This window comes from Sus scrofa, chromosome 14 (genome assembly GCF_054392235.1).
Source record: "Sus scrofa isolate SSC_HxYL_T2T_F1_AM1 chromosome 14, Sscrofa_HxYL_maternal_Yorkshire_Landrace_v2.0, whole genome shotgun sequence".
NCBI lineage: Eukaryota > Metazoa > Chordata > Mammalia > Artiodactyla > Suidae > Sus > Sus scrofa.
This window is the reverse complement of record NC_139396.1, coordinates 51,961,305-51,974,018: the sequence shown is the minus strand read 5'-3', so window position 1 is coordinate 51,974,018 and position 12,714 is coordinate 51,961,305. Positions and strand designations below refer to the sequence as shown.

General features: G+C 46.6%; 1 protein-coding gene across 7 annotated transcripts in view; it reads left to right on the top strand.

Moving 5' to 3' along the window:
- Positions 1-12,714, top strand: part of CFAP251 (cilia and flagella associated protein 251) — an 81,893-nt gene that overhangs the window by 42,859 nt on the left and 26,320 nt on the right. For all 7 annotated transcript variants that reach the window (XM_013982831.3, XM_084996137.1, XM_084996138.1 and 4 more), the window contains 2 exons: positions 6,581-6,695; positions 8,113-8,276. In XM_013982831.3, the coding sequence (XP_013838285.3) occupies positions 6,581-6,695; positions 8,113-8,276 (279 nt within the window). The remainder of the gene's footprint in view (positions 1-6,580; positions 6,696-8,112; positions 8,277-12,714) is intronic.

Here is a 12,714-nt window from a genome sequence, read left to right as displayed (position 1 = left end):
CAGTTCATAGGAGGGACCCAGAGCTGAGCAGCTGGAAACTTCTGCCATTGAAGATCAATTCAAAATTAGCATAAAGCATCTTTCTTTCTTTTTAAGTTTCCATCTTTTTTTTTTTTTTCATCTTTTTAGGACCACACCCAAGACATAAGGAGGTTCCTAGGCTAGGGGTTGAATTGGAGCTGCAGCTGCCAGCCTATGCCACAGCCACAGCAACATCAGATCCGAGCCATGTCTGCGACCTACACCACAGCTCACGGCAACACCAGATCCTTAAGCCACTGAACAGGGTCAGGGATTGAACGCATCCTTATGGATATTAGATAGGTTTGTTGCCGCTGAACTGCAACGGGATCTCCCATACATTTCTTTTATTGTTGCTATTATTTTTTTCTTCTGATTTTATTGAGATATAGTTGACCTAGAGCACTGTATAGGCTTAAGGTGTACGGCATGATGAGACTGACTGACATCATGAAATGATTATCACAGTTGTGTGAACATCCAGCATCTCATGTAGACGCAGTTTTTTTTTTTTTTAGGTCCAAATCTAAGGCATATGGAAGTCCCCAAGCTAGGGATCGAATTGGAGCTGCAGCCACTGGCCTACACCGCAGCCACTGGCCTACAGCACAGCCACAGCAGCACAGGATCTGAGCCTCGTCAGCGACCTACACCACAGCTCATGGCAATGCTGGATCCCTAACCCACTGATCGAGGCCAGGGATGGAACCTGCGTCCTCATGGGTGCTAGTCAGATTTGTTTCCGCTGAGTCACAACAGGAACTCCCTAGAAACAAAATTTAAGAAACAGAAAGAAATTTTTTTTTCCTTGTGATGAGAACCCTTAGGATTTACTCTCTTAACAACTTTCACCTATAACACGAGCAGTGTTCATTGTGTTTATCATGTTGTACATTACATTCCTAGTACTTTATCCCACCACTGGAAGTTTTTACCTTTTCTTGGCCTTCATCCAGTTCCCCTCCTCCGACCACCCTGCTGGTAACCACAAATCTGGTCTCTTTTTCTATGTGTTTAACTTTGTTTTTGAAGTATAACTGATCTACAACACTATGTTAGTTCTTGCTACGCAACATAGTGATTCTATACATTTATACATAATTTCTCTGTATTTCAAAATGTCACTAAGACAGGTCTCCATACAAATATATTACGTATTTATAGAGTATGTTTCCCACACTGTACATTTCATACCTGTGACTGGAAGTTTGTACCTATTAATTTCCCTCACCTCGTCCTTTCCTCCCCCATTCTCCTCCCATCCGACAGCCATCTATTTATTTGTTCTATGTATCTATAACTCTGTTTTTTTATTTTGTTATATTTGTTCATTTGTTTTGTTTTTAGATTCCACCTATACGTGAAATCATATAATATTTGTCCTTCTTTGATTTATTTCACTTAGCGTAAAATCCTCTAGGACCGCCCGTGTTGTCACAAATAACAAGATTTCATTCTTTTTCTTTTTTTTTGCCACACTCCTGGCCTGTGGAAGTTCCCAGGCCGTGGGTTGAACCCATACCACAGCAGCGACCCAAGCTACTGTGTGACAATGCTGGGTCCTTAACCCCCTGAGCTACCAGGGAACTCCAAGATTCCATTCTTTTTTATGGCTGGAATGTGTTCTGTTGTGTTTGTGTGTGTATTTTCTATATATATATATATATACACACACACACACCATATCTTCTTTATCCATTCATCTGTTGTTGGGCATGTAGGTCATTTCCATATCTTAGCTATTATAGGTAATGCTGCAGTGAATGAATTTAGGGGTGAACATATCTTTTCAAATTAATGTTTTCATTTAGAGCCATGAAGTTAGGATTTTCTGCCATTGAAGATGAATTGGAAATTAGTATTAGGCATCTTTCTTAAAAAGTAGTTTATTGAGGAGATTCCCTTGTGGTGCAGCAGGTTAAGGATCTGGCATTGATGCATCTTTTTTTTTTTTTTTTTTTTTGTATTTTTGCCATTTCTGGGGCTGCTTCTGCGGCATATGGAGATTCCCAGGCTAGGGGTCTAATCGGAGCTGTAGCCGCCGGCCTACACCAGAGCCACAGCAACACGGGATCCGAGCCGCGTCTGCAACCTACACCACAGCTCAGGGCAACGCCGGATCCTTAACCCACTGAGCGAGGCCAGGGATCGAACCCACAACCTCATGGTTCCTAGTCGGATTCGTTAACCACTGAGACATGACGGGAACTCCAAGGATCTAGCATTGATGCATCTGTGGTGTGGGTTTGATCCCTGGCCGGGGAACTTCTGCATGCTGTGAGTGTGGCCAAAAAAAAAAAAAAAGAGTAGTTTATTGAGGTGAGATTCACATAACATAAAACTAACCATTTTTAAATGAACGGTTCAGGAGTTACCATTGTGGCACAGAAGAAACGAATCTAACTAATATCCTTGAGGATGTGGGTTTGATCCCTGGCCTTGCTCAGTGGGTTAAAGATCCAACGTTGCCATGAGCTGTGGTATAGGTTGAAGGCAAGGCTTGGATCCTGTGTTGCTGCGGCTGTGGTGTAGGCCAGCGGCTATAGCTTGGATTCGACTGCTAGTCTGGGAATTTCCATATGCCGTAGGCATGGTCCTAAAAAACAAAACAAAACAAAACAAAATAAACAAACAAAAAAGTCTTTTCACAATTTTGTGCCACTATCATCTCTATCTAGTTCTAAAATGTTTGCATCATTCCCAAGTAAAGCCTCTTTTAAATTGTAGGAATAATAAAGCCCCATAACCACAACTTAATTGGGAAGGAATTGTCTTTTGATAATAAATCCAAAAGAATTTAAAACTGCATTTAAAAAATATTTGAAAGATTGTGAAGAGGCAGTTCAGAGAAAAAGGCCCATAAACCTCTGAGCAGATGCTCACCAGTACATCAAAGATGCAAATGAAAACAAGACATCATTTTTCACAAATCAGATTAGCAAAGATAAAAATGATCGATAGCTCCGGGTGTTGGCAAGGGTGTGAGGGAGCCAGCTCTCTCATGGTGCACTGGCGGGCGGGGATGGCGGGGGGGGGGGGGCGGGAGGGTTTGAGTTGGGACAACCTTTGGGGAGAGAAATTTGTTGCCATTATTAAATTATAGCCCATCTTCTGACTTCTAGGAATGCAGCCCACAGAAGTACTAGCACAGGATGCCAAGACAGAAGTAAAAGGATGCCTTGTTTGAAAATATTTTTTAAAATGGAAACAATCCAAATGTCCATTAATAGGGGATTAGTTAAATGATGGCTTGTCTGTACTCTGAAACATGATGTTGCTTTTGGAAAAGAAGAAAAATAGAAAGAGAAGATAGCTCCTTGCCTCATAACATGGAAATATCCCCAAGGCATAATATGAGATAAAGCAAATTTTCCAAATAAGCACAAATATATTTTCATATAAAATCATATCTGTGTAACTTAGATATTTTCGTCTAGAATTCTGTGGGCTAGAATACATACAGAAAAGAAATTCTCGCGTCACACACACCAAGCTCTTACCTGTGATTATCTTGGGATAAATGGTGCAGTGCTGCAATGTACAGTTATGGGTAGACTGTCTACTTTATGTCTAAATATTTGAAGATGTTCACAATGAATATGTAAAATGTTTTCAGTCAGAAGAAAAAGATAATAACCTGATGAAATTGTTAGGAATTTTGACGTTACAGTTACATAGCTCTCACTCCATGCCAGGAACTGTTCTGAGTGCTTTATGTATATTAACTTGCTTGATGCTCACCACAGTATAATGGGGTAAATACTGTCGTTATCTCTATCTTTCTTTCTTTCTTTCTTTCCTTCTTTCTTTCTTTTTTTTTTTTGTCTTTTTTTTTTTTTTTTTGTCTTTTTGTCTTTTTAGTGCCGTACCCATGGCATATGGAGGTTCCCAGGCTAGGGGTCTAATTGGAGCTACAGCTGCAGGCCTACAACACAGCCATAGCAACATCAGATCTGCGCCATCTCTGCGACCTAAACCACAGCTCACGGCAACGCTGGCTCCTTAACCCACTGGGCGAGCCCAGGGATCGAACACGCAACCTCATGGCTCCTAATTGGATTTGTTTCTGCTGCGCCATGATGGGAACTCTCATTATCTCTATTTTTCCAGTAAGAAACTTGAAACACCTTTGACCTCCTGTTGAATAGTTTGACTTTTTAAAAAAATTTATAATTTAAATTAAGATATAATTCACATACCATAAAATTTACCATTTCAGTGTTCTTTTTTTTTTTTTAACTGTATCCAGAGTTGTGCAACCATCACCACTGTTTAATTCAAGAACATTTTCATCGCCCCCAAAGAAACCCCATACCCATTAGCAGTCACTCCCTGTTCCCTTCCTTTCTCCCCTGACCTCCCACTGTCTCACCCCTGGCAATGAGCAGTCTACTTTCTGTCTCTATGGATTTGTCTCTTACGGACATTTCCTAAAAATGGAATCATATAATATGTGACTTTTGGTGCCTGGTTTCTTAAGCATCATGTTTTCAAGGTTCAACCTTGTAGTCTGCGTTAATACTTCATTCCTTTTAATGGCTAGATAATATTCCGCCCTGCAGATAGACGACATTTTTGTTTATGCATCCATCAGTTATCATTTGGGTTGTCTCTACTTTTGGGCTAATAATGAACATTTGTGCATAGATTTCTATGTAGACATAAGTCTCTCTTGGATACAGACCTAGGAGTGGAATTGCTGGATCACATGGTAGCTATATATTTAACCATTTGTGGAACCACTAGACAGTTTTCCAGGGTACCACTTTCCATTCTCGCCAGCAATAGATGAAGGTTCCAGTATCTCTACAACTTGCTCCTAATTTTTTAGGGTCAGAGATGGGATTCAAACCAGTCTGTGCTCTTAACCATCCTCTTCCCTGCCTCTGCTCACTTAGTGATTTTGCGGAAGGGCCTTAAACACTTCTGTTTGAGTGATTAGATGTGGGTGACTTATAACTAGCTGATGCACTGTCTACCATCTGGTCATTTTAGTGTTTTTAAACATCTCACCCAATTCTCCGTGCATGTAAACCTTGAACATGGCTCATCCAGTCTGACATGCTTCTGCATCCTGCAGCCCGGCGGTCGCAGCCACATCTGCCTTCAGAGCTGCCCCTGCTCCCTTCCTTGGTGTCAGCCCCCTCCACCCCAACTCCCTTCCCGTTCTTGCAGTTTTCAAGCAGTAGGCCCCACATCCCATACCTTTGACCTCCTGCTCCCACTGCCTGTGTTCCATCACCTCCATAGTTTTCTCTGTCTTTCCAGGCTCAGCTCTGGTGTCTTTTGAGCGCTCTTCCCCCTTCTCTGCGCAGGCCCTCCCCTCACCGTGCTTCTGCCTCTCTCTTCCCTGCAGGGCCGTGAGCTCAGTGGCAGCAACCAAGTCTCAGTCATTTCTTTCTGAGTCCCGAGCCTCTCACATAGCGCCTGGCACAGAGAGGTGCTCAAGAAAGACACGAGGGGCTGGGTGCAGGGGCCACAGGGAGAAAACACATCCTTGAAATGTCGTAAGATGAAGTAACTCCCAGCCTCACCAGGGCAGACCCAGGTTTTGTGGGGTGTGAAGTGCATTCAGCTCCTCTCTCTCTCTCTCTCTTTTAAAGATATGTAATGAAGAATAAAAACAGCTAGGGCTCCTCCTTCAGAAGGTGCCTGTGTGTGTGTGTGTTGGGTGTGCTCCTGAAACTCATGTTCTGCCAGCTTCTTGGAAAATCCAGCTCCAGGATGGAGGTCACGAGTGGCAGCTTCCCCCCAGATCCGATTCTTAATTAGTGTAAGAGTCTGAATTCAGAGGTCTGACAGTCATGGGGACATGATTTATTACTGTTGGAGTCACAGATGGTTTTTCAGGGGGAACCCGTGTGTTGCTCTCAGACCCAGTGTCGGATGGCTGGACACCGGACGGTGTCCTGTCCTCATGACCTGGTGCTATGGGATCGGGGTGTTTTCCTGCCCGTGCCTGGCTCTTTCTAACAGTCTTCCCATCCCTTGTTCACGGGCATGTTTGTGAGGCATGAGGAGTCAGAGCTGTGGCCTCAAGAAGTGTTCCTCACAAGCAGTTTCCCCAGAGCCTTTGCTGTTTGGAGCTGTTGCTCCTTATTTATGGCCATTGTTAGCAGCTGAGAGAGATTCCTGTGATGGGCTTGCTGAGTGGCAAGACAGGAAATTCAGAATTTAAAACATAGAGGGCAGAAATTCCCATTGTGGCTCAGCAGGTTAAGAACCCAACAGAGTGTCCATGAGGATGTGGGTTTGATCCCTGGCCTCACTCAGTGGATTAAGGATCCGGTGTTGCTGTGAGCTGTGGTGTAGGTTGCAGATGTGACTCAGATCCCATGTGGCTGTGACTGTGTTGTAGGCCGGCAGTGACAGCTCCAAATCGACCCCTAGTCCGGGAACTTCTGTATGCCTCAGGGGGCCCTAAAAAGAAAAAAATAAATAAATAAAACATTTTTAATTAAAAAAATTAAAAAATATAGGGCATCATGAAAGGGGGTAACTCTTAAAACCTGCATTCAGGTTTGTGGAATTTAAAAAATGTTTCTCTTTTCTCTTTTAGAAAGACACTTCTTGGACCAGTGTACGGCTCTCCCATCGAGCAGATACAGATCCTCCCGGTGAAAACCGCTACAGAGCTGCAGAAATGCTACCTGGTGTTTATTAACAGGGACAAGGTACCAGCCCTCTGCTCTCAACCTCTGTGAGATGGCTCTGTGTTTGGAGCAGTGGCCAGTCCTGGGTGTTACAAGACTCATTAGTGCTTGCTTTCACAGCCAAGCCTGCCACTCCCACCCTGGTCCTTGGTGGTAATGAAAATGGCCATAAATGCGTAAGAATGACTCTCAGGAGGTATTTCCAATCAGAGCTACCTTATTTTCTGTACTCCCCAAAGACCCATGGTTCACCAAAGGATTTTTCCTTTCTGATTTCTTTACAAGGAAAGACCTTATTCAGACATACAAGGAGTTCCCATCATGGCTCAGCAGTAACAAACCTGACTAGGATCCACGAGGAAGTGGGTTTGATCCCTGGCCTTATTCAGTGGGTTAAGGATCTGGCGTTGCCATGTGGTGTGGTGTAGGTCAAAGATGTGGCTCAGATCCCAAGTGGCTGTGGTGTAGGCCGGCAGCTACTGCTCCAATTTGACCCCTAGCCTCGGAACTTTCATATGCCATAGGTGTGGCCATAAATTAAAAAAAAAAATAGAAAATAAAGACATTAAAGTTAGTTACATTTAGTTGCACACTTAGTGAGTAGTCTATATTGAAAAGCGTGGAGTTCCTATTGTGGCACAGTGGTTAACGAATCCGACTAGGAACCATGGGGTTGTGGGCCAATCCCTGGCCTTGCTCAGTGGGTTAAGGATCCAGCATTGCCATGAATTGTGGTGTAGGCTGTACATGCAGCTTGGATCTGGTGTTACTGTGGCTGTGGTATAGGCCAGCAGCTGCAGCTCTGATTAGACCCCTAGCCTGGGAACTTCCATATGCTGCGGGTGCGGCCCTAGAAAAGACCAAAAAAAAAAAAAAAAAAAAAGAAAAAAGAAAAAAAAGAAAAGCGTAAAATTATCCTGGAAAAGCCTGGTCATCTGACCATGAAGATCGGAGGAGGAGTTCCCACTGTGGCTCAGTGGGTTAAGAACCCAGTGTGTATCCATGAAGTTGTGGGTTTGATCCTTGTCCTCACTTGGTGGATTAAGGATCCTGTATTGCTGCAAGCTGCCATGTAGGTTGCAAATGTGGCTTGGATTCAGGGTTGCTGTGGCTGTGGCATAGGCCAGCAGCTGCAGCTCCTATTTGACCCACACACCTGGGATTTCCCATATGCTGCAAGTGTAGCTGTTTTTAAAATAAAAATCAGAGGAAAGCTTCCTTTCTGTGTTCCTAGTGTCCCTCTCCCAGGGGACCAGCCTGTAGGGGTCAGTGTGTGTGGACCCCTAGCCACGTGAAATTTGGCTCCCACACTGAGAAGGCTGGTTCCAGAAACAGGTCCTTCCCATAAGCAGATCTGGAGGTGACAGGTGACCATGCCAAGCCCAGCCTGGGGCCCAATTATCTGAGACTGAATATCGAGTTCCATCTTCCTTCCTAGGTTGGACTTCAGATCTTACCAGTTGATGGCAATCCACACAAGACATCTGCTCTTATATGCCACCCGAGTGGCGTGGCTGGGCTGACCCTCTCCTACGATGGCCGCTATGCCTTCACAGCAGGGGGGCTGGACCGGTCGGTGGTGCAGTGGGAAATCAACTTAAGGTAGGTGACGTGGTGAGTGGCTTGACCCCAAAAGGAAGACATCCAGTGTAGACCCCCCTTCTTTAACTCAGCAACAGCAGACAGATGTTAATTCCCATGACATGCCCAGCCCTGTGCCTGCGGTTACAGAGACAGCCCAGACTCAGGTGCTCCTGGAGACACCTGTGCATGTCGTGTGCAGACAGAGGTCACCCTTCCATCTCAGGGGCTGGCAGTATTTGCAGGTGAAGCAGTGTGATGCCAGCACGGGCACCCATGCCCCTGAAACACTTCTCATTCTGTCACCTGCAAACCCGCACCAGCTAGAAAGATCTAGCCCCAATTCCCAAAGTATGTATTACAGAAATGGTATTATTTGAAGAGTGTATTTTCAGTCTGCTCTTCTCAGACCTACCCCCACCGCCCCAGCTGAGAATCTCTGCCCAGGGGAGGCTGGAGACTCCACAGTTGAGCATCAGAGAGACACAAGCTTTGAGGTCAAAGAGACATGGGTTCGAATCTAAAGCCTACTCCCTGCTGGCTCTGGGTCCTAGGACAGGTTTCTTAGCATCTCTGATCTTTAGAGTCCTTGGCCGTGAAATGGGGATATATGGGGTAGTAGTAGGGACTTTTATAGGATCAGGTAGGTTAATATATGTAAAGCACACAGGACAGGACTCAGTAAATTAACAATTTCCTGGGAGTTCCTGTTACGGCTCAGTGGGTTAAGACCCATATCCATGAGGATGCAGGTTCAGTCCCTGGTTTCACTCAGTGGGTTAAGGATCCAGTGTTGCCATGAGCTCTGGTATAGGTTGCAAACTCGGCTTGGATCTGGCATTGCTGTGGCTGTGGCTGTGGTGTAAGCCGGCATCAACGGCTCCAATTTGACCCCTAGCCTGGGAACTTACATATGCTGTGGGGGTGGCCCTGAAAAAAGATTAAAAAGGAGGGGACCACTATGGTGATCCACTCATATCTCCAGATTTAGTACTCAGCCACGGGGCGGATCCAGTTCCTTACCCTGACCATCTCCAAGCCCCTCCCTCTCAGACAGCCCCCTCGAGGAGCTGGGGCAGAACAGCTCCTTCCTTCCTAAGGAGCAGAGGCACTTTCCTTCCTAAGAGCAAACTTGATTCATGGCTCTACTCTCTGCCAAGCGCACATCTTTCTTTTATGGCGGACATCGCAGCTTCTCCCCTTAACCTGAGCAGGAGCAGGGACAGCCAGGTAAATCCGCTTTGGAACCATGGTGGTTTGAGATTGTAGTTGCAACTGTGACCTTCACCTGTGCCTTCACCCAAGAGGGCAGATCTCGGGAATTTAGAAGCTGGAGGTGAGCTCTCCCCTTGATGAGAACCACTGATTGTGTCCACGGAATGAGCTACTTAACACTAGCCTGTCACCTAGACTGATGGGGTCAGGCAACACCCTGGTGGGAGAACAGAATCTTCCTTTTTAAATTTTTGTCCTCTTCTCAATCATTTTGGGATCTGTAATGGTAGAGATTAAAAAAAAAAAAAGAAAGAAAGAAAAAAGAAAAAGGAGCCACTTTGCAATAGCTTTCCTGTGCCTGGCCAGAGTCCAGGCGCCTGAGAATTTCAATTTAATCTGTTGTGGGGACAAAGAATCATTATAAACTAATTAGCACTTCATTGCTGCTTCTGGTGTTTTAATATGTTCAGTGCTTCTCTAATGGGAAGAAATGTAAAAACCCTAAACAAGTAAACAAACAAAATCCCCTACCAGATCTACGGATGTCAGGTTGCAGGGTGAGATAAAGAGGATAAATCCTCTCGCGTTCACATCGTCTTAATCAGCGCACTCTTGGGCCTCCGGACTATCATCGCAGCATCTCCAGCTTCCCCGGGAGACCCCCTCCCTTCGCCTTTCCCCCAGAGTCCCCCTGCACGTACGCTCCCTTCCCCCCATCTTGGCTGGCAGGCCACCCTTTTTCTCTCCTTGCCTGGCATTTGTTTTAAAACCCCCACTTTTATGCTCCACCTCAAACCCACCTGTGCTCCTGGTGCCTTGCAGGAAGACCTGGATTCAAATCCCACCCCTCCTACGACGTGCTGTCTGACCTGAGGTGGGTCCCTTTCCTTCCCTGAGCCTCAGTTTCTCCATCTTTTTTTTTTTCTTTAGAGCCACACCCGAGGCATATGGAGGTTCCCAGGCTAGGGGTCGAATTGGAGCTGTAGCCCCTGGCCTACACCACAGCCACAGCAACGCCAGATCTGAGCCTCATCTGCAACCTACACCACAGCTCATGGCAACACTGGATCCTTAACCCACTGAGCAAGGCCAGGGATCGAACCCACATCCTCATGGATACTAGTCGGGTTTCATTTCCGCTGAGCCACAACGGGAACTTCTTCTCCATCTGTTAAACGGGGATATCTTCACTGTGTTTGGAGCTATTTTGAGGATAGTGATTTCTGTCATTGCTGTTTCTCCTCTCTCCTCCGCCTCCTTCTCCTCTCCTTCCTCCTCCTCCCCCTCCCTCTCCTCTTCCTCAGGAAGCAGTTACTGAGCACTTGCTATGTGCTGGTTGCAGCTCTGCTTCCAAAATTCCTCAAAGTACTGAATATATTCAGTACACATACTAGATGGACACATAGTAGGTTTTCAATAAATATACTTCTCTCTTATGCCCCAGAGACTTTTTTTTTTTTTTTTTGGTCTTTTTAGGGCCTCACCTTTGGCCTGTGAAAGTTCCCAAGCTAAGGGCTGAACTGGAGCTGCGGCTGCCAGCCTACACCACAACCACAGCAACACCAGATCCGAGCCATGTCTGTGACCTACACTGTAGCTCATGGCAAGGCCAGATCCTTAACCCACTGAGCAAGGCCAGGGACTGAACTTGTGTCCTCATGGATACTAGTTGGGTCAGTTACCACTGAGCTACAATGGGAACTCCTCCAGTGACCTCCTTTTTGTGGCAAGTGTTAGAACCCAATTTAGGTAGAAAGGGGGAGTTATGAGTGGGTCCCTGGGAGCCCAGGCTCTGCCTTCACTCTTTGCTCACCTCTGCTGTCGCCTGCATCTTCTGCAGAGCTGGATTTACACACTAGCAGGAACATAGGCCCTGACGGTCCCCAGATTTCACACCACAGAGAGGGAGGCTTCCCCCTGCCCCGTCCTGTCCTGTCCTCCTGGCTCTCTCAGGTCAGCTGACAGTGGCCAGGAAGTAGGGAACGTAGTGCAGTCCTGACCACAGAGGGCGGTTCCCCAAGAATCCCAGAGCTCTGCCAGCCTGTCCCTTGGGGGCGTTCCTGCTGGTGACAAGCTCCTCCTTGTCATTTCTGGCCATTACCTTGTCCTACTCCAGAACCCCATGGCCAACAGTGGCCTCACTGCCCACAGGGCCTGTCTGGATTGGGCCTGGGCCTGGCCCAGAGGCTACAGAGAGGGCTCCTCCTCAGCCAGGCACCTGCCTCGGTGGCTGATGTCAGCAACAAAACCAGGTGAAGGCTCCCCCTGCTGGAGACGGGTCTCAGGCCCCCTGGATGCCAGGCCCAGAAAGTAACCAGCCCCTCGGACCTCAGGCAGCCTGCCTGGGTGGGGCTCGTGCAGGGCCCTGGCAAGAGGACTGAGGCTGCCTCTTGCAGGAGAGGTGTGGGTGCACGTCAGTACCCAGTTCGACAGGAACGGTAACCCTGGGCCAGGGCCTGAGCCTAGTGCTGTCTGTGCAGCCATCCTGTGACGGGGGCGGGGGAGACTGTTGGTTTCCCCTTGTACAGATCTGGAAACTAGCTCCAAGGGGTTCAGTGACCCGCCTCAGCAATGCAATAAGGTGGTGGGGTCAGGATTCACATCTGGGTCTTTCTGATTCAACCCCATACCTCAGCAAAGATTCATCACAGGAGAAAAATAAAGGGCTTCATGTCAGATCCTTTATGTACATTCACTTATTTAATTTTCACCACAACCCTTAGAGGCAGACCCTGTAATTATTCCCACTTTACATATGAGGAAACTAAGGCCCAGAATGGTTAGGTCACTTGCCCGCCATCACACCACCTGCAAGTGGCAGAGCCAGGGACTCGCACGCATGTCTCTGATTCCAGATTCTGAGTGTGTAACCACTTCTCCGCCGACGTCTACACAGAGGGTCTTAGTAACCGTACAAAGAGGCTAATCGTCTCATTAGCAGAAATCCAGTTAGTGGATTATTAAAATGATTTCGTACCATTAGCATTTGGTATGAGGCAAAGTCAGTGTTGTACAAAAAGTAGGTTTTCTTACTATTGAAAGGGCCTATTTTTGGAAGATCTGACCCTGTGTTAGAGAGCAGAGGGTTATTTTTATCTGACTGGCATGGATCCCTTGCGGCCTCCTGAGTTTTGATGGAGGCAATTAGTGCTGGCCGTCCACCTGTGCTGAATCCCGTTCTGGCTCCGGTCACACGTGGATCTAGAGTTATGGCAGAGCCGCTCTTTAGGGGGAGGTGGAGGTG